The sequence below is a fragment of the Diceros bicornis genome, chromosome 15, assembly GCF_020826845.1.
Source record: "Diceros bicornis minor isolate mBicDic1 chromosome 15, mDicBic1.mat.cur, whole genome shotgun sequence".
Taxonomy (NCBI): Eukaryota; Metazoa; Chordata; class Mammalia; order Perissodactyla; family Rhinocerotidae; genus Diceros; species Diceros bicornis.
Genome location: NC_080754.1, coordinates 23,792,984 through 23,820,276, shown reverse-complemented (window position 1 = coordinate 23,820,276; position 27,293 = coordinate 23,792,984). Strand labels below are relative to the sequence as shown.

Sequence of the window (27,293 nt, the reverse complement as noted above, 5' to 3'; positions counted from 1 at the left end):
CACACAATGGAATACTACTCAACCATAAAAAAAGACAAAATCATGCCATTTGCGACAATATGGATGGACCTCGAGGGTATTACGCTAAGTGAAGTAAGTCAGACAGAAACAGACAAATACTGTATGATTTCACTCGTATGTGGAAGATAAACAAACACATAAATAAGAAGAACAGATTGGTAGTAACCAGAGGGGAAGGGGGTGGGGGGAGGGCCAAAACAGTAAAGGGGCACATATGTATGTGATGGATAAAAACTAGACTATTGGTAGTGAACGTGATGCAGTCTATACAGAAACTGATATATAATGATATACACCTGAAATTACACAATGTTATAAGCCAATATGACCTCAATAAAATAATTTACAAAAGAAGCAGCAACCTGTACAGGGGGAGCTTCCCCTTTTGTTTTAAATTTTTCCTCTTTCTCTCCCAGCTTTGACCCAAGGGTGGCCCTAGTTGCAAAAGTGCACAATGAGCAGAGGTAGCATAACTCTCAGAGAATCCCTGTCCTTGTGGTCAGAGGATTGGGAAGAGGGGTCCCTGTGAGCTAAAGAGTATGAGAGGGAATCTTCATTATTTTCTACATTTTCTCTTTTTTAATCCAGGCCCTGCCCCAAGGTGACTCCAGTTGCAGAACTCCACAGTGGCACCACAGGGAGCTACAACTCTGAGAGACATTCTGTGTTTCTTTTTTTGTTTGTGAGGAAGATCAGCCCTGAGCTAACATCTGATGCCAATCCTCCTCTTTTTTCTGAGGAAGACTGGCCCTGGGCTAACATCGGTGCCCGTCTTCCTCCACTTTATATGGGACGCCACCACAGCATGTCCCGACAAGCACTGCGTCAGTGCGCGCCCAGGATCGAACCAGCCAACCCCGGGCCGCTGCAGCGGAGTGTGCGCACTTAACCGCTTGCACCACCAGGCCGGCCCCAACATTCTGTATTTGTATCCAGAAGAATCAGGAAAAAGGACCCTCGTGGTCGGGGGTGTATATGTGTGTGGGGGGTGGAATCCCTGTTATTTATTTTTTTCTCTCTTTCCTCTCTCCACTTTGCCCAAGGGCAACTCTGATCATGCAAAATTATGAGGTGGCAGAGCAGGCAGCTTAAACTCTGAGAGAACCCTGTCTTTCTATCCAGAGGTCCTGGAAGATGGGCTCCTGCAAACCAGAGAGTGAAAGGGCAACCCTAGAGAGGGGAGAGCTGGAGCATGCAATCCCCTTTTATGTGTATGAGCGGGAATAAATTCTGAGCTCACCCCGGGGCTGCACACGTGGGGGCAGACCCAGCAGTGCAGCAAAGGCTTTGAGAACTGAACTGACAGTAGAACCGCTGCCCACACAGAAGCTGAGACAGAACCTTAGAATGAGCTCACCCGATTGACTGCCTGCTCAATCACCATCTTCCAGAGGATTTTAACAGGACCCAAGTCTCACAACATAATATTTAAAATGCCCAGCCTCGAATCCAAAATCCTTGTCACACAAAGAACCAGAAAAATGTGACCAATTCTCAAGGATAAAGACACTCAATAGAGATGTTAATCTCAGGATGATCCAGATGTTGGAAACATCAAACAAAGACTTTAATGGAAACTTTTTTTTTATTTTTATTTTTTTAATTTTTTGTTTATTGCAGTAACATTGGTTTATAACATTGTATAAATTTCGGGTGTACATCCTTATACTTCTATTTCTGCATAGATTACATCATGTTCACCACCCAAATACTAATTACAACCCATCACCACACACTTGTGCCGAATTATCCCTTTCGCCCTCCTCCCTCCCCCCTTCCCCTCTGGTAACCACCAATCCAATCTCTGTCTCTATGTGTTTGTTTATGGTTGTTATTATCTACTACTTAATGAAGGAAATCATACGGTATTTGACCTTCTCCCTCTGACTTATTTCACTTGCATAATACCCTCAATGTCCATCCATGTTGTCACAAATGGCTGGATTTCATCGTTTCTTATGGCTGAGTAGTATTCCATTGTGTATATATACCACATCTTCTTTATCCATTCATCCCTTGATGGGCACTTAGGTTGCTTCCAAGTCTTGACTATTGTGAATAACGCTGCAATGAACACAGGGGTGCATGTATCTTTACGCATTGGTGTTTTCAAGTTCTTTGGATAAATACCCAGCAGTGGAATAGCTGGATCATATGGTAGCTCTATCCTTGATTTTCTGAGGAATCTCCATACTGTTTTCCACAGTGGCTGCATCAGTTTGCACTCCCACCAGCAGTGTATGAGTTCCCTTCTCTCCACATCCTCTCCAACACTTGTTGTTTCCTGTCTTGTTAATTATAGCCATTCTGACGGGCGTGAGGTGATATCTCACTGTAGTTTTGATTTGCATTTCCCTGATAGTTAATGATTTTGAACATCTTTTCATGTGTCTGTTGGCCATCTATATATCTTCTTTGGAGAAATGTCTGTTCAGGTCTTTTGCCCATTTTTTAATTGGGTTGTTAGTTTTTTTGTTGTTGAGATGCATGAGTTCTTTATATATTTTGGAGATTAACCCCTTATCAGATGTATGGTTTGCAAATATCTTCTCCCAATTGTTAGGCTGTCTTTTCGTTTTGTTGATGGTTTCCTTTGCTGTGCAGAAGCTTTTTAGTTTGATGTAGTCCCATTTGTTTATTTTTTCTATTGTTTCTCTTGCCCGGTCAGACATGGTGCTTGAAAATATGTTGTTAAGACCGATGTCGAAGAGCATACTGCCTATGTTTTCTTCTAGAAGTTTCATAGTTTCAGGTCTTACATTCAAGTCTTTAATCCATTTGGAGTTAATTTTTGTGTATGGTGTAAGGTAGGGGTCTACTTTCATTTTTTTGCATGTGGCTGTCCAGTTTTCCCAACACCATTTGTTGAAGAGACTTTCTTTCCTCCATTGTATGTTCTTGGCTCCTTTGTCGAAGATTAGCTGTCCATAGATGTGTGGGTTTATTTTTGGGCTTTCGATTCTGTTCCATGGATCTGGGTGTCTGTTTTTGTGCCAGTACCATGCTGTTTTGGTTACTATAGCTTCAAACAAAGACTTTAAAGCATCTGCTATAACTATGCTCCCAGAGGTCAAAGTAAAGACATTTGAATGCATGGAAATGATTTGGAATGAATGGAAAAGTAGGAGTCTCTGCAGAGACATATAAACTATAAAATGAGAATCAAATGGACATTTTAGAATTTAAAAATACAATATCTGAAATAAAAAATTCACTGGATAGGCTCAATAGTGTAGTAGACAGAGAAGAGTCAGTGAACTTGGAGGTAGATCATTAAAAACTACCCAATCTGAAGAACAGAGAGAAAAAAGATTAAAAGAAAAAAAAGGAGAACAGATCCTCAGGGACCTGTGGGACACTATCAAAAAGTTTAACATTCATGTTATTGGAGCACCAGAAGGAGAGGAAAGAGAGACGAGTGCAGAAAAAATATTTAAAGAAATGACTGACACATCCCCAATCTGATGGAAGACATACATATTCAGATTCAAGAAGCCTCAGCAAACTCCAAACAGCATAAACTCAAATATAGCAACAGCAAATGTGACAGAGGAGAAGCATTTGGTTGGTATTGTCTCTTTAAATGTGTCTATTTCTGAAAACACACATCACATCATCCTTAGAAAATAGTAGCCTCATCACGACTTAAAAATGCATTGTACACATTACATGACTTGGCCTGCTACTCTTTCGCTCCAGATCACATAAACATGGCCAGTGTCTTGCATGCTCAGGGGCATGGAATATAATTTAATGTCTTCTGTATCACCAATTGATTTTTCCTTAAAAACCATCACTACCATCTTTCATTACGACTGAATAATTATTTAGCAACTAGAAATAATTTCACAATTTAAAAGCTTTACTGAACCTTGTGTATCTTCAGCCTTGGGAATTTTGTCACTGACGACATTTCCATTAGCCATTCTGGCAAATTCATCTGAAAATGCCTGGAAATAGAGAGACAGTTTTGACCACTACAATCCTCCGTAGATGAAGGAATTTGATTCATCAGGGCTTTTGTTCCTGCATGCACACATATTTAGGAGAGAGCAACTCTCAAAGTATTATTTATTTTCATTATAGATTTTTAAAGTTATGAAAATAATATATATATTCCGTTTCTACAAATGCAATTCTGTTTCTACAAATAATTTCCTATGAAAATTATCAAAGATGTAAACAAAGATATAAATGGAAAGATATTCATTACAGTGCTATTTATATTCACGGAAAAATAAAACAGTTTAAAAATTCAACAGGGAAATGGTGAAATAAATTTTAGTATATCCATGTGTTAGAATATTTAGCAGCCATTAAAAATTGCATTTCCAAAGAATAGTTAATAGAAAAGGGAAATGCTCATTTTATACTATTAAATGAAAAAAGAATGATATTAAATTACATTATATAACCCCACTTTTAAAAGTACACATGTATCAAAGAATCCTGGAATGAAATACAACTAAAAAGAACTTATGCATTTTGTATTGTTCATAGTTTCTACAATGAACGTGTATTACTTCCATAATCGGCAAGAGCAAATAACTTGCCAATTGTTGAAAATGCAGTGCTAAGAGAAAAACCATCCCAAGGACCCAAACACTTCAGTTTGTAACTTCTTATTTGGACCAGGAAAGGAATGGCTAGGGCACATGTGCCTTTTGGAGGAAGAGGCTGGTGTGTGTATTCTAGGGTTAATGAACGCATGAATTTCATTTCTTTGCCTGGTAGTGACACCCCAAAATCATCACTTTCTTCCTTCTTGTAAATAAACAACAGAGAATTTTTTGGAAAAAAATAAGTAACATCTTGGCTAAAAGGCTGATGCAATAATGGGAGAGGGAGTGACCACGGAGCCAGGGTCTCAGGCTCACAGCCCTCCAGAGGCCAGGCAGGAGGTTTGGCAGTCTCGTTAGAATGTAAATTAGATGTGTTTGCTTCCAAAAAAATTAAAGGTAGTGTCTTGATGCAGAAAAAAAATTAAGTATGACCTAAAAATTCAGATAGTCCAAAGATCTGTGGACATCTCTTGGGTCGCGGACCTTAATCTGTTTAATTCTTGCACTATCGTGGAACTTTCAAACATTTAATGTCATCTGCTCTACTGGACTCGAAGGACGTGGAGGACAGGGATAATGGCCTCTTATTAAATGCCTCTCATTCTCCCATATTGCCAGTGAGTCCAGCGGCTCACCCATAGCTGATGTTCAGCAAATGTGAGCTGGTTGACGGACTCTCTATGACCGAAGATGGTTCTAGTGTTTCTGGTCCCAACTCTCCTCCTTCCATGGGGGTGTGCTGAGTTCATTCTAACCACACCCTTCAGTTCTCTCTCATCCCAACTTTCTCCCATTTGTAGGACCACAGCTGTGCTTTTATATTATGTATTAAAATTTCTATGTTCAGAATGATTGTCAGTTTCTTTTGTGTGTGAAATACTATCGTGGTTATATTAGTTTTTAAAAAGAATCCTAATGTCCAAAATAAATACTGAATTGTTTATGGGCAAAATGTATATATCTGGGATTTGCTTCAAAATAATATGGGAGGAAGGGAAATAAATGGATATAGAGATGAAACACATTGGCCATAGGTTGACAATTGTGAAAATCAGTGATGGGTACAGGGAGCTTATCATTTTGTCTACTTATTTTGTCTACTTTGGTATACATCTGAAATTTTCTTTAATAAGAAGCAAATTTTTTTCTATATCCATAAAGTTGCTTAAAATTTGCCATGCTACAACTAGTCTACACTACTCTTTTACTTTCCTGTATGGGAAATGCATGAAAGAAACGACCTATTAGACCAAGAAGATATTTGAGAACATTAGGGCTCAGTTGCCAAAATAACCAGAAATGAGTGAGACTGTACCTGAATATTTCCAAGATCATTCGGGTGCAGCAGAAAGTGGACTTCTTGTAAAGTTGTCGGTTGATTCTTGCTATGAAATTTGAACACTTCTGAAATGATTAACTCAGCAAAAATGGTTTTAGGAAACCCCAAATTTCCTGTTCCTATTGCTGGAAATGCAATTGATTTCAAGGACAAGCTCTCGGTGATTTCCAAACATTCTCTGATTATGTCTTTCATGATCTGAAAAGCACAAAGCACATCCTTATACATTTTGCATAGAAATAGGAGTTAGAACAAAAAGAACAAGAATTTAGCAACTTTGTGGTCTCTGTCTACTCCTTTTTGCTTTCAACAAAAACAGGTTAAGGACAGTGAGAAGGAGAAAGAAAAATACAGGAGGAGACGAGGAAAAGGAAAGGAGAATGTGAGAGACCCTCCAAAAAGATTCAAACTCACTCAGCAGTGAAGGAAAGAAGCAAAGCAAGGACTCTTCTAATCCTTCATTCTCTTCTGTTCTTCATGCCCTCACCTCCCTTCCTCACTAAAGACACGCTGTCTTCAATAACTCTTCCCTGAGCCCCAATGATGCCTGAGCACTAGAGTCAATTTATATTATTAACTAGTCCTCAGGAGAAGTTAGTTAGCTACAGCTGAAAGAAAAGGCCATAATGATGGAACCCGCCAAGAACGTGACGTTATTACAGAAGAGAAGCAGACAGGGTCCAATCTGCATTTCACTGAAAGGAGAGTCCAAAGGGCTACCCAATTCCCTGGAGAATTTACAACCAGGCCCACCTCCTGTGAAGACACGCTGCCATTACTCCAGTCCGGAGCCACCACATGAAGCACACGGTGGCAATGCAGATTGCAACCACTGGTTTGGAGAATCGTGCCCACGCTAACGGTCATCCCTTGTCCGGCTGTGTTCAATTCCTCCTGGAGTTGTGGTCCAGCTTTATCCAACAGGGCCCGAGAAAGGGGCCCTTTATTAAGCGCGAGATCCGAGGGAATGGAGTTGACAACAACATCAGTCTTGAAGACAAAACCAACACTTTGTTTCAAATTCTAACAAAACTCATTCTTCAAGGATTACTATATTTGAAGCACTGGGCTTGGCACAATGGGGGACAACTAAGGTGATTTAGTTTTCAGAGACTGAAATACCACCTCAAATCAAAGTGTTATTAGAAACTATTTAAATAACACTCCAGGACAAAAGAGCTGTCAAAAAGCAATATATAGGTGGTATGGGATCATTGAAAGTCCAGAGGAAGTGCCTTCAGCGACTAGTGAAGACACCATGGGCGATGTGGGGTCTGAGAAATGGGAATAGTTGCAGCAGGCAGAGAGAGACAGGGAAGTCATTCAGCAGGGGGAACAGCATGAACATAAGATGTAGGTTATGAGCTGTGAGTAGATTAGTTTGACCTGATAGAGAGCTTCTGCAGCAAAATAGTGCAAACCAGGCTAGAAATGCTACCCTGGGGGTAAACTGCAGAGGGCCTTGAGTGCCAAGCCAACCGGACTTCCTGACAGACAGTGAGGAGCCATGGAAGCTTTTTCAGCAGGAGGGTTAGTGTAGGCAGATTAATAAGGACCAGATTAAGATGCCAAGAGAAGAGAGGAGAGGGAACGTGACCAAGCAATTTTCATGGGTCACCGGGGAATAACGTGTAGCAGGTACTGTGGCATCGGAAGCCACACATCTATGGGAATGAAAGGATTGAAAGGAATGTCTCACCATTCAGGGTTCAAGGTGGATGAGGAACGGAACTCATTCCAATCACTGACTCTTGGTCAAAAGAGTTTTTTGTTCATTTGTTTGTTTTTTTAAAATGAGGAACAAAATTATTTTTAATATTTTGAAATTGTGCAATGGTTAAGAGCCTGAACAAATTCCAATCCTGGATCTACCACTTATTAGCTGTGGGACTCAGGCAAATTATTTAACCCCTCTCAGTCTCTTTCCTTCATCTATGAAATGAGAAGAATAATAATCCTGGCATCTACGTCATGGCATTGAATGAAAAAAGGCATGCCAAGCACTTAGCATAGTGCCTGGCACAGAGTAAATAATCAGTGTTAGGTGCTCTTCTGGTAGTTATTATTTAAGCTTACTGTAAGTAGAAATCAAATTTTTAAAAATCTTTCAGTATTTTAAACTAAAAAAGAATTTTTTAAAAAATAACAACTTGACCAAAAAGGAAGATGATCCACAGAATGGGAGAACATTTTTTCCAATCACATATCTGGTTAGGAACCTGTGTCCCAAATATATAAAGAGCTCTTAAAATTCAATCATAAAAAGACAACCCAATTTAAAAGTGGGTAAAGGATCTGAACAGACATTTCTCCAAAGAAGACATGCAAATGACCTTTCCTGGGAGTCCCTTCCCCAGGACTGCCCACAAGCCCCCAGTGAAAGAATAAACACCTGGCACAGCAGAGGCTTCCAGGGCTGCTGTTCTGATTAGTTAGGGCCTGTGTTGAAAAAGTTGTTAAATACATTTTTGAGAAACATGTCACCACCTGGCTGACCTACAAAAACTGTCCCTGCATACTACCCAGACCACAAGAACTGTCCCTGCATACTACCCAGACCACAAGAACTGTCCCTGCATACTACCCAGACCGTTCCCAGGTCCACTTTCTACTTTTCTCCCCACATTCTCTTACCGGTGTTGGGTGCCAATGGTCCCCCAGACTCAGGCCCCCTGCTCACTCCAGTTCAGCTCCACTGACAAGATTCCTGTCCCCTGCCCCCATCCTAGGCTCTAATTTTTCTGTATCTGCTATCAGTAAACCTGACAGGAGATTAACATTACATTTGCCAAAATATGACATGTGTAAAGGCACTGAAAAAGCATACCAAGCCTTGTAAATATGAAGTATCATTGAGGATTTTCACATTTACTGGACACCTAGTGATCTGAATACACTTCCAGTTCCCACAAATAACTGGCCAATCTCTCTCAGCAAATGTCTTGCTAAGTAGCCCAATTTTCTGAGGAAACCTGTTTCGAAGCAGAGATGGAGGGCGTAGGATTCTCTCCCTTGGTTCTAATCTCCCTTTGGCAACAGACTGACTGTGACAGCACCTTGGTGGGTGTTCTGTACGTAGGGACACTCACCGTTGCATTCTGCACATCTTCTTTCACCAGCAGGATCTTCAGGCCTCCTGGGGACAACAGAACTTGTCCGTTTCCATGATCTTTTCTCAAGCTGGGCTGGACTGCTGCTGGAACACTGGGCAGGGAAGCAGTACCAGGCAGGGTGTTTTTAAACGTAACTTTCACAGCTTCAGCGAAGGCCTCAACAGTCTTCTCAGCTGTATCCACCAGGTAAATCTCTTTCAAGGCGCGTCCATCCCAGTTATCCCGGAGGTGTTCCTTGACAGCCAAAACAATGGTCTCCACACACTGGAGTAAGGGAAAGCCCAAGCTTCCGGAACTAACAGCAGGGATGGCTATGGACTGGCACTTGTGGTCTTCAGCCAAACGGAGACTTTCTTTCACAGCTCTCTTTAACTGGCCCACACACCTCTGGGCCTCATCTCTGTTCCACCGGGGCCCCACTGCGTGGATCACATGGTGGTATGGGAGCTTTCCTGCTTTCGAGATGGTGGCATCGCCAGCTTGGATCTTGCCCTTTCTCTTCACTATCTGGTCACAGTCTGCTTGGAGCTCAGGGCCAGCTGCTTTTAAAAGAGCAGCAGCCAGGCCGCCGCTGAGTTTGAGGTCCTCGTTTGCTGCGTTCACCACCACTTCAACAGGAAACCGTGTCAAGTCGCCCTGCTGCACGATCAGCGAGACCCCAGGGGCCACGTCTGTCCGAGAGAAGCACCTCCGCCCGTCACTGCTGCCTCCCTCCTTTTCCTCATTCTTCTGTAGTTCAATAAAACAACCAAATGACCGTTTGACCTCACTTTTACAGTACCGTGCTCTCTCCTGGAACACCTTGCTGGCTCCTGGCTTATGGATATGGATGCTTTTAACACAGGCTGAGTCCCGGGCATTCTTGACCATGTTCATTCCCTCTAGGACTTCTGCCTTTGGGCCAGTTAGTAAAATGCCTTTTTGTTTGTTCTCAGGATTGAAAGTTACCTGCACATTTTCCCTCTTTAGCTTTTGCCAGACTGGCTTCTTTTGTGCCCTTAAATAATCAACAACCAAGGACAGTTTTACTTCAATAAATCTCTCTATTTTCGTGTGTTTTTCCACGAAGTTAGAAAGCAAGCCATGGACTTCATTGACTTGTCTCACACAGCCTGCGATGATGACCTCAGCTGTGGTTTCTGAAATTAACTCACTGATTATTACCGTCTTTGAGGAGGAATTATGTTTCTTACGCAAATTGTGAGTGAGTCCTTTCCATTTCTTGTCATTAAGAACTTCCCTGTCCTCGATATCAATGTGCTTATAAAGTAAGGCACTGACCATCTGCTTTTCAGCTTCTAACAGAACTTCAGAAGAACAGCTGCTTAAGAGAACAGCTGTGCCCTCTAGCTCATAAACGGCAAGAATTTTCTGTGCTATAAAAAGAGACTCAGAGAATTCTGCACAGTCTACCTGTTGCAAAAACTGGAAAACCTCCTTGGGAAACTGAATGTTTTTCTCAGCCATGGTGTACACCATTTCCTGGAGTTCACACTTCACTTTATACACATCTGCTCTGAGTCCTTTCAAGCACAAGCATTGAGTGGCTTTATCATAAGCCATCTCCATCTCTGGGCACTCCATGCGGAGACGCTCCTGGACACCACTGTGGCACAGAAGAGAATACCTTCCTGGAGAAATGGCCACTTTTTCCTTCAGACTTTGCTCTTCTCTTTTAATTTTTTCAGTGGTGCTTTCTATTAATTCCTTGACGTGTGGCTCAATGTTTTGTACATCCTCTGATTTCCCCACTAAGGTTACAAGCCCCATACTTGCATCAAACTCCAACAAAATCCTATCATCTTCTAAATCATTTTTTATGGCGTCCCACACTATTGGATCCACTTTAAATACAGTAACTGTATATTTAGACCTGATGCCAGAGAATGCTGTGGAAGCATCTTTCTGCCAGGTCTTGATTCTTCGTCTTCCTTGGTTGACTAAGGTGGCTGCAGGTCTGATGGTAACTTCACCACTGAGTTGGGACCATGTTAGCTCACAGTGACAACGTCTCACTTCATCATTTATCTCCTCAATCAGGTGATTCTTTTTCTGCAAGAACTTCCATAAGGGAAGATCCAAGGATTCTCGGAATGGGGCTGGAAGCTTGATTAGAGGCTTCTCCTTTCCATACAAGGCTGTGCCCAGAGATGTATAATATGGGAACACAGACAGCGGCATATTATTGAGGTCAAGTTTCTTGGTCATGATGGTGTCTACCACTTAAAAGGAAAGAAATAAAATAAAATAATCCCAGTGTCATATATTTCAAATGAAAAAGAAAAAACACCTTTCCTATTCTAGAGAAAAAAAATCTTCATGTTTCTAGAACTTTGATGTTATAACATGGTATTAAAAAGCAGCACTACTCTCAAGGTTCTCAGATATAAATTGATATGTATTAACAATGCCTGGTATCCGTAGTTTAGTGGAATAATTAATTTCCAGCCAAGATCACTCTAAGTTGAAATTCTGTTACATAAATTCTATTTTCTGTTTTCTGATAACACTGATATGTCACCACCAGGTTAAGAAAGAGATAGGACTTTAGTCACAAGCATGGGGACAACGTTTGCCCCGGTGTAAAGAATACTTTGGTGCTCAAAGCAAAGCTCATCTGAGTATCATGCTGTTTCTTTTTCTTGCACAGTTTCACGATTTTAGACTTCACAGATGACTTAGATTCCAATGGAAACAGTGAAATACAAAATTGATAAATAGATTCTGTTTTTAATACAGTGTTATCTATAGTTTGCCTCATTACTGGTAACCCATTTTAAGTGCTAAAATATCCTACATGAAAAATTAATGTTACAGGTGAATAGGAGATTGGGAAAAAGTGGAGAAGTTAAACGCATGGATTATGGGGCCAAAGGTTCAAATCCTGGCTCTGTCACTTACTAGCTGTGTGATCTTGGTCAAGTTATTTGACCTTTCTGTGCCTCAGTTGCCTCATTTGTAAAATAGCGATTATAATAATAGCAATGCCCATAAAGCAGTGTCTGTGAATGCACTTTGTAGCACGCTGCAGAGCTACAATGTAAGTCATCATTATAAGAAGGAACAGCCAGAGACAGAAAAAGAAAATCAGTGAATCTCAGACCATGGAGAACAGGGAATGAGTGAGTTTGGAGAAGGAGGCGTGATCAACATAGTCAGTTGGTGCACAGAGGTCAAGGTGATACAAAATCTTTGAGCATGCCCCGGACAGTTCACATGTGTGGCTCTGGCATAAGATAAACCTTAATTAAATAGTTCCTATTATTAGTTGTCCACACGTAATGTAGACATTCTGAGGAAACACACAACTACCCCATGCCCTCAAGATGTTTGAAAGCCCCAAAGCTGTCGACTCTACCACAGGCTGGGAGGTTGACTTCTAGGGTAGAGAGCTATATGTAGCTCTCTCCCTGGGCCCAAGACCAGGCTAAGGGAGATTTAAGGATGTGTGACAGAAGCTCCACTTTCGTCCCTTTGCCCAAGGAACACGACGTCTTTCATTCCATCTTAATCCAAACCCAACCTTCACCCTAGTTTCCCCTACTCATAAAAGCTGAAGGGAGTTTCCTCCAAGTAGCCCCACGAAACAATTTCTCTTAAGTGGGTGGCATACCACATGATCCTGTCTCAGGTTCCCCCAGGTAGTCCCAGGCACGACATTCCTTCTCTCCCTAAGAAGCCTGGCCCCCTTATTCCTACTCCTCAGCCTCGACCCTCTGAACATCAGTGGAGACTCAACATTAGTCTCCAAGCTGCCCGCTCATGCCTCAGAGAACTGGCCGTCTATGTTGACAAAACCCTCCGAGTGCCTCCCTAAGGTTCAGCTGGACATGGTTTTCACAGAGTCACTGCAAAGAACAATCTGGCAGGCATCCACCGATCATGTGAAATGAAGGCACTGACAGGTAAAAGGGGAAGCAGCGATACATTATAGGGACTGTACGTGTTTCTGAGTATTTCTTTACCTAACCTTGCTGAAATTAACTTGAGAATTTCTACCAAGTGTACAGCTACAACACCGATCATCTTTTTTTTAATACAGTATTTCAAAGATTCTAAGAATTACATATTTTTCAGTCCATCGTAGGTAGAGACTCATGCGAGAATCTCCTTATATCTTTCAAAAACCTGACGTTGCTTCTCTAAAGTTTGAATCGCTGTCTGGCCTCATCAAGCATCATATCCCAGATGAACAGAATTACTAATTGGATTTCCAATTAAATATAGGAGCAAAAAACCAAAATACATCAGAATTCAACTGATAACTCTTAAGATCTGCTAAAATATGGTTTAGATTATGCCAGGTAAGGTCTACAAAATCAGGCTAACAGATATTACCTCCTCTGTCAAAAAATTCAATCAGAGCTGAACTCTCTTCAGGAAAACACTCAACGCTGACAACTCTTCCCCCTCCATTACGAGGATTTTCAAATAAACTTTTTAAATCATCATCATCAACACCAGGTGGCAGGTTTTCAACCCTGACTTTTTTTGTCACTTCCAGAAGTCTTGGAGAAAGCTGGAGCTCTTTCACTGTATGGTGGTTGGCGCAGTCATCAACAAATTTCATGACATCTACAAACCAAAAGCAATCAATCAGAAAATTATGTTTATATCCTTGTATTATTCAGAAGAAACTGTCTGAATATTAATTGAGATAAGGGAGAGAGCTAAGCACTGAATTTTTAGCCTCAAAATTTTAATTCCTACATGAGAATTTACAAGCCTAAAACTCCAGGTCTCTGAATGACGCACATGAATGTCTTACCTGCATTACTGCCACTGAGCTGTGTCCCTGCCTCCAACCGTGGCTGTCCCCACCCCTCCCTGACACTGTCGCCCGAGTGCTCTCTCCGCAATACGAATCTCCTCATTTCACTCCTTTCTCTAGCCCTTCATGGCTGGCGTGAGTTCACACTCCGTAGCTGGACTTCTGGTGCCCTTGGCTATTTGACTCCAATTTCCAAGCATCACCTCTGGTTACTTCCTGCCATTCATTTTATTTTCCACGTCGCCACAAAAACTAGTCACTACTTTCAAAACCCCATTCTCTTTCGCCATTATATATACAGTTTCCTGTGCCCGAAATGCCCTTCTCCAATTTTTTTATTCTGGTCCTACTCCTCCTTCAGGACTCAGCCCAAGTATCTCTTTCTTATGTATAAATGTTGATGGCAGGCCCACGATGTACCTGGCACTGTGCCAGGATCTGGGGATAGAGAGAGGAATATAACAAGCCCTTGCAAGTTCATCTTCCAGGAGGGAGGAAAAGCAAGCAAATTACCTATTGTGGGATCAAATGAGGAGGGAAGGCCAATACTGGGAATCAGACAAGGATTCCCAGAGTAAGAGGCCAGGGTTTCTAAGGATGAAGAGGATTTACCAGATACATAAGGGGAGGAAACATTCCAGGCAGAGGGGACAGCAGTGGCATGAAACAACACAGTGTATCTGGGACCTGACAGACTGGTACTGCTGGAGGATAAACTCCAGAGAAGGGAGTAGGCAGGGCAAAACGAAGCCGCCTTGTTTGCGTCCCCTTTCCCCCCACTCCCCACAGCCTCCTGTTCACGGCTGAGGGAGGCAGCTTCTCCTCTTGCATCTTCATTATTCATGTACATGTGGGTTTCCTCCCCGCCCCATATGAGCTCCTCAAGAGCAGGAACCAAGAATTATTTATCTCTGTACCATCAGCACTTAGACAAGCGTCTGGCACTAGGTGTTTAAGATTTTTCATCAGTGAACAAAAGCAAGTCCATTTAGTTTTACCTTTATAAGAAATAATCATAAATTTGAAATAAGAAGAGCTCCCTTTATCGAGTCCTTACCATGTCTCAGGTACTGTGTTAAGAGCTTCTTAAACATTATCTCATTTAATCCTTCAGAAACTGTCTTAGGGAGGTATTAATATCCCCATTTTATAGATGAGGAAAGTGAAGCACACAGAGGGTAGTAACTTGGCCAACCTCAGATAATTAGCTAAATGGCGGAGCTAGAATTTTGACTTCACGACCTGTGCTCTTAATTAGCCATTCCACTGCCACGGCCAAGGAATAGTAAGGGCAGGGGATGGGAAAATGTCTTTGTCTTTCTGGAGATGGCTCTTCCAATCTCAGAGCCTGTCCACAGACTCCTGACACAGACCCTAAAGAGCATTCACTTTCTGCGTCACATGCACTGACGCATCCCTGCATACGTGATGACCATGAAGGTACTGAGGAAGTCTAAGGTAAAGGGGGTAAGAGAACAGGCTGTAGAGGTGGGCTGCTTGGATTCACATCCAGTTCTTCTATTAGCATCTCTGCCCCTGTCTCCTCGACCGTAAAGTAAGGAGCAATAATAATAGTCTCAAAAGGTTGTTGAAGGGAACAAATAAATTAATACATGTAACAAGGGGTTTGCTATTATTATCACTACCTTGCGATAAGTCCAGTTTGGTAACACGGATCATATTTCCTTCTTCCGAGGAGATAACACGGGTGAAAACACTGACTCCTCTGCCTGGAATCACTTTAACAGCCTTAGACTTTAGACTTCTATTTGCGTGTGTATCACTCTCTCCCTCTCTCTCTCTCTCTCTCTCTCTCTCTCTCTCTCTCTCACACATACACACACAGACAAATCATACAATAAAGTTTGATCTATTAAACACACCAGAACTTGGTTTCAAAAGAAATTTGCTTCTCTTTCAAAGTAAAAAAGCATCTCTATTAACTTGGAGTTCCCTCTTACTGACGACTAGAAAGAGCCAAACTTTCAGAGACGTTTCATAAGCTGCATGTCCCAAATGCCAGACTGTGGTGCAAAGAAAACTGGCAAATGAAGTGTCCCTTGATCTTACCTATATATTTTTGAAAGGTAACTACAGCAACATCAAAGTCTTGTATTACTTCCACTTGAAAGTCATCACTGGACAGGCCACTTAGGTTCTCCACTAACAAGATTAACATTATATCTGTCATATATGCCTTGAGATTTTCAAATGCAACCAAAGAGGAAATATTTTCACATTCTTGGGGGATATCTTCCATTTGCTCTGATCTTCTATCGAGAGAGAGTTTTGTTTCCAGTTCTTCTGACACATCTGGTTTTACGGAGACAAAAGAGGTACAAGATGTTATATTTATCTACCATGGTCTTAGTGAAGTAAGTTAGCATAAGACATTGCCCCTTTTCTTTCCCAATCTCTTGGCTAACTCAAAGAAAAACAGATCTTAGAAGGCTTTTTGCTTAATTTAATTAAAATAAAATGTAGCATTTAACTATTACTATTAACTTCGATTTTATTACACTCATTTCTGCCTTGTCTCTCTGAGGAGCTTGCATTATCTCTCATAGCACTTGACTTATATTTCTCTCACAGCGCCATATTATGGTTATGGAACTGAGCTTCTCAAAAGCAAGGGACATGTTTATTCATCCTTTTTTTTTTTTTTTTGAGGAAGATCAGCCCTGAGCTAACATCCGTGCTAATCCTCCTCTTTTTGCTGAGGAAGACCGACTCTGAGCTAACATCTATTGCCAATCCTCCTCCTTTTTTTCCCCAAAGCCCCAGTAGATAGTTGTATGTTATAGTTGCACATCATTCTAGTTGCTGTATGTGGGACGCGGCCTCAGCATGGCCGGAGAAGTGGTGCGTCGGTGCGCGCCCAGGATCTGAACCAGGGCCGCCAGTAGCAGAGTGTGCGCACTTAACCACTAAGCCACGGGGCCGGCCCTATTCGTCCTTCTATTGGTGGCATATGGTACATACTTGAGGCTCAATAAGTGTTTGCTGAATTGGAGATTTACTGCTTGGGCCACTTGAGAAAGCAAGAGTATCTGATGTTGCCCCAATATGGCTCTGAAAAGCAAGAAGTTCCTATCACTAAAGAGAAAAAGCAATGTTTGCAGTGAATGACTAACAACTCCACATAGAAGGTGAGATGGCCTAGAGAGCTGCATGTATACAGCAAACTCACTGAACAGCAATCACCCCAGCCAGCTTGTTCCTCTCCATTGCTGACCACAAGTGAGTTACATACACACCTAAGGTCAGTCTCACTCTGTGCTTGTCCAGTGAAGCATGTGTACGATATGATCTTTACGCATTCTATGAGCAACTATTCAACTGGGGCCTTATTATGTTCAAGGCACTGGATGTGTGGAGAGGGGTGCATACAAAAAACCTTAGATAAGGAACAGATTTTCTAATGGAGGTACCCAAGAAAAATGAGAAAGGGAACTGACATTTGTGAATGTTTATTATGGCAGAGTAAAATGCCATGTGCTCGCCAAATCAATTTTGTTTTCTTCCTGGGCGACATTTCCCAGACTTCTTACAGTTCAATGCCTACAGTAGAGTTGATGTGGCTAATGGAATACGGGTGGAAGTGGTGAATTCCACCCCCAGGCCTGGCCAATACCAATCTCCTGCATATGAATCTCCATTCTCCCTGCAGTGACCTTGGAGGCCACATGTCAAAGACAATGGTGTCAAAAGACAAGAGGAGCCTGGATTCCCGGATGACTGCGTGGAGCACTCTAGACTCCCTCCACCACTCTAGCTGCCGTCTACACTGACCTGTGCCTTGGGGGGTTGTTTGTCACAGTAGTTAGATCACCCTGAAAAATACTCTGTTATGAGCTGGATGTGGCACCACACACACACACACACTCATGCCAAATAAAAAATAGCTTAGGGATTTGTTAACAACATAAATTAGGTATGATAAACCAGAATGACTACTGGGCTGGGGGTGAGGCTGTATGAGTTCAACCCCTGACTCTGCCACTCTTTAGCCATGTGACCCTGGGCATGTCTCTTAATTATAAAACGAGAGTATTGGACTAAGTGAATGGTAAGAGCCTTTCCAGCAACATAGCTTCATAACCCTATGGCTATTAGAACTTCATCACAAGAGGGGCTTGGTTAACTGCCAAATAAAGAGCATCAACAATCAAACGAGTAGTCCAAGAAAGACAGAGAAAGGGATTGGGCTGGCTTGGAAAGGCCTCAGAGAAGAGGAGGAAACAGAGTGGATCTTGGAGGGCATATACAATTGAGGTAGAGATGAGTGGGGTAGAGGGTATTGCGAGCAGCAGAAGTCCAGACAGAGTACTGGGATTACACCAAACTGTTTAGGAAATGGCGATCTGACTGATGAGGCACAAGGAGCACTTATGTGCAGAGACATAAGAAATTAGGCTGGACAAGACTTGGAAGCAACCTAAGTGCCCATCAAGGGACGAATGGATAAAGAAGCTGTGGTATATATACACAATGGAATACTACTCAGCCATAAGAAACGATGAAATCCAGCCATTTGTGACAACATGGATGGACATTGAGGGTATAATGCAAAGTGAAATAAGTCAGAGGGAGAAGGTCAAATACCGTATGATTTCCTTCATTAAGTAGTAGATAATAACAACAATAAACAAACACATAGGGACAGAGATTGGATTGGTGGTTAGCAGAGGGGAAGGGGGGAGGGAGGAGGGTGAAAGGGATAATTCGGTACATGTGTGTGGTGATGGGTTGTAATTAGTATTTTGGTGGTGAACATGATGTAATCTATGCAGAAATAGAAGTACAATGATGTACACCTGAAATTTTTACAATATTATAAACCAATGTTACTGCAATAAACAAAAAATTAAAAAAAAAAAAAAAAAAAAGAAATTAGACTGGAAAAGTTGGCTTCATCCAGAACGTGGTCTGGACTTTATCTTGCAGTGGGTGGTAAGGGTGAGGCATGGAAGGCATCTGTGAAATAATCTCAGGATATTCAGCAACAGTACAAGGAACTGTTCAGACTTAAGGAGGAAGACATCAGATACAGAGACCAGGCAGGGCACTCCTGCCATGCTGGATTTGTGAGGTAATAATGGGGGCCTGCGGTGAAGGGACAGATGGATGAGGAAAACTTAAAAAAAAAAGAAATTGATAAGTCTCTGTGCCCAACATATGTGACAGCTCAAAGAAGAGAGATGACTGAAATTTCTAGTAGGTGATGGGCAGACTGGTTGTGTACTTCGAGAGAAATAAGGAAGCCAGAAGAGGGCACAGGTTTGGGGAGAAAGATGACACAGGTGGCTTCAGGAAATGTGGCTCTAACATATTTTCCAATAGGAAGGTCAGACACAAGGTCTGGAATTGAGAAGACAGCCCAGGCTGGAAATACAGATATGGAAAAACCACAATTTGCCAACCACGAGAGTCCAGTATTTCTCTGCTCTTGCCCTTCTCTTTTCTCCAGGGTCTTCCAATTGCTGGTTTCCACCTTTCAGGCCCAGCCTAACTCAGCTTAGCCTGCAACAGGACTCGGGCTCAGTGCTCACATCCCCTGATGTTGGTGTGTGCCTTGACTGACCTTTCCCTGCTCTGTCAACTCCTTGTCAATCTTGAACTTTATGCTCTGGGTTTCAGGCACGTCGAGTACATTCATGGTGCAGCATCCTCTGCTCTCCACATTCCTGAGATATCAGACCTATTAGGGAACTACCTTCCACTCTCATTTTGCTCAGTTCTGAAAACTGTCTACATTATTCCAGTTAATTTCATGAGTCCTATCTTTAGGGCCATTGTCAGGATTCAGTGTGGAGCAACCATTTAACAATGAAACTCCTCTTCCATCTCTTATAGGGGCCAACTTAAGTATCTTGTTGAAGACCACCCAACTTCCTGGCTGGTTACTATCATTAGAGACTGGGGCAGGTAAAAACAGGTTAGTAAACGGGTCTAAAATCTGCAGGAGAATGAAAAGTCCATCGGTGGAATGGGGCTGGGAATATACATGGGGTTTTAAGCAAATCTGAAACAGTGCTAACAAATCAGTTAAGACAGAGTTAGGGTAAAATCTATGAAACTATAAGAAACACAAACTTGATTAAATTCTAGATGTGGGCAATGGTACAGATATAAATGTACAAATATTAGGCTACTTCCTGGTGTAAAATTGAGCTTGAGTTTACAGCATGTAAGGCATCTTCCAAGAAATAGAAAAGGATTTAGGGGGTCACAGTGAACGCAGGGAGTTGAGTGAGCCAGTCTCATACCTGAAGAATGGAAAGCAGGAATTACTCTAAAGAGACGAAAAATCCCTCTCTCATAAGAATCATGAGCATCTTAAGAAAACCATGCATACTAGATTCTACAGTTTAATAATACGTCCATGTTGGGTAAAACAACCTATACATCCTTTTTTTGCCAAGTAAAGGCAGCTCTCATCCTACTGCCACTTTCAAAAAGAGAAAGTTGTAAAAAATCTAAATATGTTCTCAAGAAAATTTCAATTTTAGAGGACAATATTTATACATTGTTTAGAATTCCTTTTCCCCGAGATGTGGATATACGTATCACTTTATCTCTCTTGCTCAGCCATTCAGCATACTTCATCATTTCCTCCCCTTTCTAACAGCATGCTTAGCCAGGAAAACCAGTCACTTCTTTAAATGTCAGGTGGTACCACAGGCCAACGCCCAGGCACTGGTTAAGCAGCAGAGTCCACAACGGCTACTCGGCTGCAGGCTGCTTCCTACAGCAGAGGGGACGAGGGGAGCTGCTGCTGGTCTGACGGGCTGTACCCACCTCCTGCACCAGCGCACAGAAGCTTGTGTCCACAGAGGACTCACACCTTCCTGTCGTGGCTCCAGAGGACAGCACCCTCCATACCCAGTGCCCGGAAACTGACTTAGCCACACCCGGCACCCACCAACACGTCATGTCCTTGCTTCTCCACGGCTGGTTGGGCACAGGTGGGCTTTGGAGGTCAGTTCCTCACCACCTCCCAGGCACCTCTTTGTCCTCCCTTCAGTTGCAAGGTGTCTCCCACTCCCCCCACAGAGCTGTCCCCATCCTGCTGACCTGAGCCCTAAGAGCCCAACGGGCTGCCCCAGTGTCTGCCCTCTGCACAGCTGGCTGAGAGTAGGTAGATGATGCAGCCCAAGGCACCTCCAAGTGGAGCAAACCCTGCCTAGTGAAGACAAGCACTTGCCATCTTTAATAAAAATGAAACTTCCTGGTAAAGGCCAGTCATCTCAAATGAGACCTCACCTGGTTCTTTGACATGTTCTTTGGTCTTGGATTCCTGAAATCCAAACAATAAAGTAGCATTAGTAAACTACAATAATTTCTTTACATTAAGAAAATGTCCCTGGGAGCAGCCTGGATCTGTAGGGTCAATAGAAATGATCATGAAAAGCTCTGGCAATGATGCTGTTGAAGGCACCTCATCTCTAGCGGCAGATCCACCCAGCACAAAAACCACTGGTAAAAACGAGTCACAAATAACAGAAACCCCAATGAATACTGAGTGTTTGTGATATGGGCTAAGACCTAAATCTTTTACCCATTTACCATGTATTGAGTGTTTACTATTAACAAGCACTGTGCTTTGTGCTTTACCGAGGTCGTCTCATTTAATCCTCACAACAATCCCCCAGGGTAGAGACTCTTACTATCCCATCTGACAACTGAGGAAATACTTGGTGCATGCAGTATGGATTGCCGTCCCATCAAAACCATGTGGAAATAAAACAGATATAGCACGTTCCAGCTTAAAGGCACCCAGGACAAACAGACCCCAAATTTTACATCAACCACCCTGATTATAACCCCTAACTCTTGACTTTTCCAGAAGGTCTAAAATCAAACAAATGTGCTCCCTCCTTCGTTATTCCAACCTACCCTATCCCCACTGTCACTCCTGCCACATCCACAAGTTGCTGTTCTCACTTATGTTTGATTTATTCTTTTTGTTCCACTCTATTTTCCTTTTGTGATTCCCACCCCCACACACCCTGAGGGACACCCCACTTCCCTTTTACTCCTTTACTTACCTCTGTTGGAACTTTCCCCTCAAAGACATCATTTGGGGCTGTGGGCAACTGGACAGTTAACTTGAATGTTCCTTTTCCTGGCCACACTAACTCATGGTTCTCTCTCTCCAGAACTTTCTGCCGAACTAAAAGTAAAAAAAAAAAAAAAAAAGTCCACAGTCAAGCAATCTTTATTCACAAAATTATTCCATGATTTCCATAGGCTTCATCATCATCAATCAATGGCTTGGTCAGTTTCCCAAGAGAGGTCTTCACAGTGAAAAGAGGAAAAGTTGAGCAAACAGACACAGATTTGAATTCCATCTTTAAACTTATATTTTTAACCTTGAGCATATTCCTTAATAAGCTTTACTTACAAAGCCTTGTCTACTAATAAGCAATTAACGAAGACTGCCTTGTACAAGTGTTACGTGGATTAAATTGAAGAAACGTCATAAAGAACTTAGTACAGGACCTGATGCTCAGTAGGCACTCAGAAAGGTAGCAATATTTCTTCTACACTGAAGGGAAATAGTGAAAGCATCCCTCATGGTGAGCCAGTGAGGATGGGCACTGGGGCATGGCATGACAAAGGTGTATTTTTGGAAGGGGACTCAGGAGACCACCAGCAGAATGCCCAGGAGCCTAGTTAAAATGCTGTTTCAATCAATTCTTTAACTTGTGATGATAAGAGCCTCACATCCAATAGTAAAAGTAGTAGAAAAGAAGGGATGGAAGAGATTTTACAAAAAAAAAGAAAAATAGAATTAGCATATCAGGCAGCTGGGCTGCAGTGAAAAAACTGAACAGTGGATGTAAAAGTCCAAAGACCTGGATTCAAACTCCAACTCTGCCACAAACTAGATGAGTGACATTGAGAAAATATCTTAACTACTCTTGAGCCTGTTTTATCACTTAAAGCAGTGTCTGTGAATGAATTCTCTAACGCCCACAAGAGCTATGCAAATGTACGTTATAATTATAAGAGGAGCAGCCAGAGAGAAAAGGAAAATCAGTGAATCTCAGACCATGGAGAACACGGAAGGAGTGAGTTTAGAGAGGGGGCATGGTCAACATAGTCAAACGGTGCAGAAAGGTCAAAGTGAAGAGAAACCTTCGAGAATGCCCTGCTGCTCACAAGCGTGGCTCTGCCATGAACGCTGGGCTACCATGTTGTGTTCTGATATGGTTGGCCTGATAAGCTAAGGATATAGGTAAGAATCTTCCATAAAGAGGAGGTTGAATACTTTTCCCACCTCAACCATCTGTGAAGGGGTGGGGGAAGTGAGGTCTTGGATGACAGTGCAGAAACAGGCCCCAGAAAAAATGAGCAGGAACACCAGACTCTAATTTCACTCTTTATGAGAGGGCAGATGTTTTCACACAGACTTCTGAGGGGCTGTCCTAAGTTAAAGTGAGGACTGAGGACTGGATGAGACCCCTGAAGGCAGAGAGTAAGCTAAGTTTTGTAAGCCAGGTCATCTAGAGTTATGGAGCTCTGGGATGCAAACCCTTTATTATTCCCTGGACTGTGGTGGAGTCCTATCCAGGCGTCTAAATGTGCCAGCCTGTTCTGAGATTGTGTGCAAAACATATGGGCACCACTATTTCAAGTGAGTAGCCAGTAGTAATATCAGCAAGTGATCCTCAATGAGGAGAAGGTGAATCTGGGAGGAAAAAGAGCTGAAACTCTGAAGGGTAGCTACCCTTCCCCATGTGGACAGCCTCCCTTCTGCACCAACTTCGGATCATCTACATTTAATGTTATTTAAGGAGAAGATGGCTTCCCTTATCCCAAAGAGGCTGACAATAATCAGGAGCCAAATGATGACCAGAAAGGATGATCAATGTATGCATCTGAAACAGGGTTTAAAATCTTACAAGTCAATCTACACTCAACTTTTCAGAAATTTAGTGATCTGTATAAAAGTAAGAGACAGCGTCCCAAGTGGTTCCTGTTTGCTTTACACTAATTTCTACAGAGAAGTGCTGGTGGGCTCATTCTTATCATATGAATTAGATGAATAAAGTCATGTTACACTGCGGGCCTGTGCCACTCCAGGCCACTTCCTGGCGTGGAGGGTGGAGGATATCCGGGCAGGAGAAGAACTAGGGCCCTAGGACTGCCAGGGCAGGTCACTCATTGTTAGCAAATTGCTGACAACTTGCTACTGAGAAAGCACTTCCTCTGATGGGAAACCAAAACTGACTAGGGGCTTTCCACTCCCTAAGAGCTTTCACCACAAAAGGTTTTGAGTTGTACTAAGTTTTGAGTTGTTGTGTTGGGGTTAACACAGGAGGGGCCACCGGAGCAGCCTGGGGATGGAGGAGGAGGGGCAGTAGGCTATGAGCTGGGAAGGAAGAAGCCTGACGGGGAGACTGAAATCGATTTTGCTTTGATGGCTAGAACAGAATGATGTTATCATCACAAAATTACATTTTGTGTTGTTTGTATTTATGCTGTCTGTATTCACTATAATTATTTCCCTTTTTGTTCATTCAGGGTTGTCAACAAACCACAGGGATAGGGATTCTCAAACTTGAGCCCATCGGGGTCAGCCGGGGTGCTGGTGAAACGTGCAGAATCCCACCCGCCCACACCAGGTTCCTGAATCTCCAGGGCACAGCTGGGAATGTGCCCGTTTCACCTGCTGTGACTCGGAGGCAGGGGGTCTGTGGCCGCAATGTGGGAACTATTCCTGAGGATAATGGGATTCTAAAGAAAAAAGGAGTGTCTCTGTCAACAGTGATGTTGACAGTTGGAATCAAAGTGGTAAAATCGCTTGAGAAAAAGTGAAACCCAGGGGGAGATGACTCACACGGCACAGCTGCCCTTCGGAGCATTCCTTGGTGATCAGTCCTGGAAAACTTCATTCTTTGTTTTCATACAGGCTCTTTTCAAGCAGGTCTCCTGTCCCCTGCCCGCCTCACTTTCTCCACACCTATCTGTGCATTTTCCTCGGCTTTCATTCTTTGCTTTTCGCATCCCTGCCTAAAGCATTCCAATCGCTCTCAGGGCCTTGTAAGCCTTCCTGCCTCTCCTCTGCCCCAAATGCTTCTCCAAATCCAGCGACAGGAAGGCGGCATCAGGGTGGTCACATCCTTGCCTAGGAGATTCCAGGGGAGTCTCGCTCTGGGAACAGCGGTCATGCGCCTCCCAGCACAGACCTGGTAGGTGCCTTGAGCAGGCAGATAATTGTGGGGTACTTGTCGTCCCCCTTTCCTAAGGTCGGGAGGAGGGGAGCACTCCGCCGCTCCAGCACCTATCTGTCTGTCTGTCTGTCTATCTATCTATCTATCGGGAGGGAACTTCCTCAGCAAAGCCCAAAACTCCTGACCCACGATCAACTCTGAATGTCACCCTGCTCCAGTCTGAGGACCACCGTGAAACCGAGGGAAGAAATACTAGCAGGCCCTTGACAAAGATACTGTGTCGATGAACAGCACACTGCCCCTTCCCAACAAGCCTCTGTATTTACACTCAGTGTGATTTTAGGCAGCCTCTGCCACCTCTGCCCCTCTCCCAGGTGACCCCAGAACCACTGAGAATCCCCATGACCCGTGGGGAATCCCCATGATTCCTCCCATTGCTGAACCTCTTTCCTTCCCCACCTAAAAAATAACAGAAGAAAAGGGGTGGGCTCTCTCTCTCTCTCCAGTGGAGCATTGGCCATTCCCATAGGACCAGTCACCGAATCCAGAACAGCCCACAAATAGGTACCTTCTGCCCCCACCTGACTGTCATTCTTACGGCCTCACTTGTCCTCACTTAGAATATTGCATGGACCTCTTAAAATGTCTGATTTCCGTGGTCACTCCCAACAGAAATCAATGTACTTATTTTCAACCAAATTTATCTCCCTAAAGTATATTTGGACATGGCTCTCTCCTGCCTACCTGCGGGGAAAGTTCATACTCCTTAGGGTCATACAAGGCCCTCCATCATCTCAACCCAGCTTTCTCTTAGCCTTCATTTCCTCTCCACCTCTTCACAAAAAGGAGGTTTAATAACAGAAGGCCTAAGGTTTTTTTTCAAGGGAAGATTCCCCCTAAGCTAACATATATTGTCAATCTCCCTCCTTTTTCCTTCTCTCTCCCACAAAGCCCCAGTACATAGTTGTGTATAGTTGTAAGTTCTTCTGGTTCTTCTACATGAGCCACCGCCACAGCGTGGCCACTGACAGACCAGTGGTGTGGTTCTGCCCCAAGAAACCCAACTGGGCCCCGGAAGGGGAGCACGCTGAAATTTAACCGCTAGGCCATCAGGGCTGGCTCAGATTTTTTAAATGTAAGCGCACCCTTTGCAATCTTACAAAATTTTCAGATCCCGCATGTTCCTTTTATTGTCCAGTCTACGGACCTTGCTGGAGCACAGGGATAAGCAGACAGCTCAATGCTCCAGCCCAACCAGCCTGAGGGCGCCCTGCATGTCCCCTGCGAATGCCTGTGCTTTCCTGCCCCTGACACACTTGTTCATGCAGTGAGCTCCCGCCTGAAGAGCTCTCCCCAACAGCTTGCCTATCAAGAACTGAATTCCCCTCAGGAGTCGGTTTGGATGCGATTCTCCCTGGAAACTTTCTCTTCCCTTAAAATTGTGTTCCCATAAACCTTTGGAGTTCGAGAACTGCTGCTTTAATAGGAAGAAGACAAAAACTGCAAAGGAATCGCAACGCTGCCAGTAACATACTACGTAGCCTTGTAAAATGGGGTGGGTGAACCCGCTCCCAGGCAGCTCCTTTCTGTTCTATCATACTAAAAGCTTAATTTAACCCATTCGCGCCGTTCTGCCGCCACCTCCAGGCAGCACCAGGAGCGCCTAGAAGCCCGCCCAGGGGGAACCGCAGCGCCCCCCGCGCCCTCTTTGTCCATTCTGCGGGCCCCCACGCCCTCCCCCACCGCTGCTGCTGGAGCCGCACGGATTCTCCCACTGCGAGCCCCAGCCCCAAGCATCCCCTGGAAGCAGAGCCCCTTGTCCCCTCGGACCCCACCCCCTGCGCCCCTCACCGTCCTCCGGGGAGAAGAGCACCAGGAAGCGGGGCGGGCTGCCCGGCTCCTGGCGGACCTCACACTCCCCGCCTCCCGATCTCTTCGGGCTCTGGAAGTACATCTGCAACTTGGTGACCAAGTTCTTCGGGGGGTCGGGACCCCAGGACCCTTCGACCAGCAGCGGGAAGGGGCCCCGCGCAGCCATCCTCGGCTCCGCTCGTTCGGCGCCGACTGCCGCTCTCTCGCCAACTAACTGTGCCCCTTTCGCTTTCGATTCCCAGAAAACTCCTCCCCGCCCTGGGTTTCCGTCTTCGGATGTAAACAGCTCCCCCAAGATTGACTAGTCACCCCCCAATTCCTCACCTTCACCTGTGGCCCACAGCAAAAGCTGCGCATCGCCACCCCGGGCGTCTGGCCGCCCTTCCCTTTTGTATTCGCGTCCCTAAGCTCAGGGCACTGGGTGCCGCTCAC

General features: G+C 43.7%; 1 protein-coding gene across 3 annotated transcripts in view; it reads right to left on the bottom strand.

The window, feature by feature from the left end:
* The window catches only part of LOC131414779 (protein mono-ADP-ribosyltransferase PARP14-like), a 47,283-nt gene extending 20,230 nt beyond the window's left edge, over positions 1 to 27,053 (bottom strand). For all 3 annotated transcript variants that reach the window (XR_009222228.1, XM_058555918.1, XM_058555917.1), the window contains exons 1-9: positions 26,841 to 27,053; positions 21,858 to 21,982; positions 21,073 to 21,106; positions 15,877 to 16,119; positions 13,374 to 13,610; positions 9,012 to 11,257; positions 6,676 to 6,912; positions 5,899 to 6,120; positions 3,893 to 3,971 (exon numbers count right to left, since the gene is read on the bottom strand). Coding sequence is in view for 2 of the 3 variants with exons in the window: in XM_058555918.1 (XP_058411901.1) it covers positions 3,893 to 3,971; positions 5,899 to 6,120; positions 6,676 to 6,912; positions 9,012 to 11,257; positions 13,374 to 13,610; positions 15,877 to 16,119; positions 21,073 to 21,106; positions 21,858 to 21,982; positions 26,841 to 27,027 (3,610 nt within the window). In the remaining variant the exon portion in view is untranslated. The remainder of the gene's footprint in view (positions 1 to 3,892; positions 3,972 to 5,898; positions 6,121 to 6,675; positions 6,913 to 9,011; positions 11,258 to 13,373; positions 13,611 to 15,876; positions 16,120 to 21,072; positions 21,107 to 21,857; positions 21,983 to 26,840) is intronic.
* Positions 27,054 to 27,293: the final 240 nt, after the last annotated feature.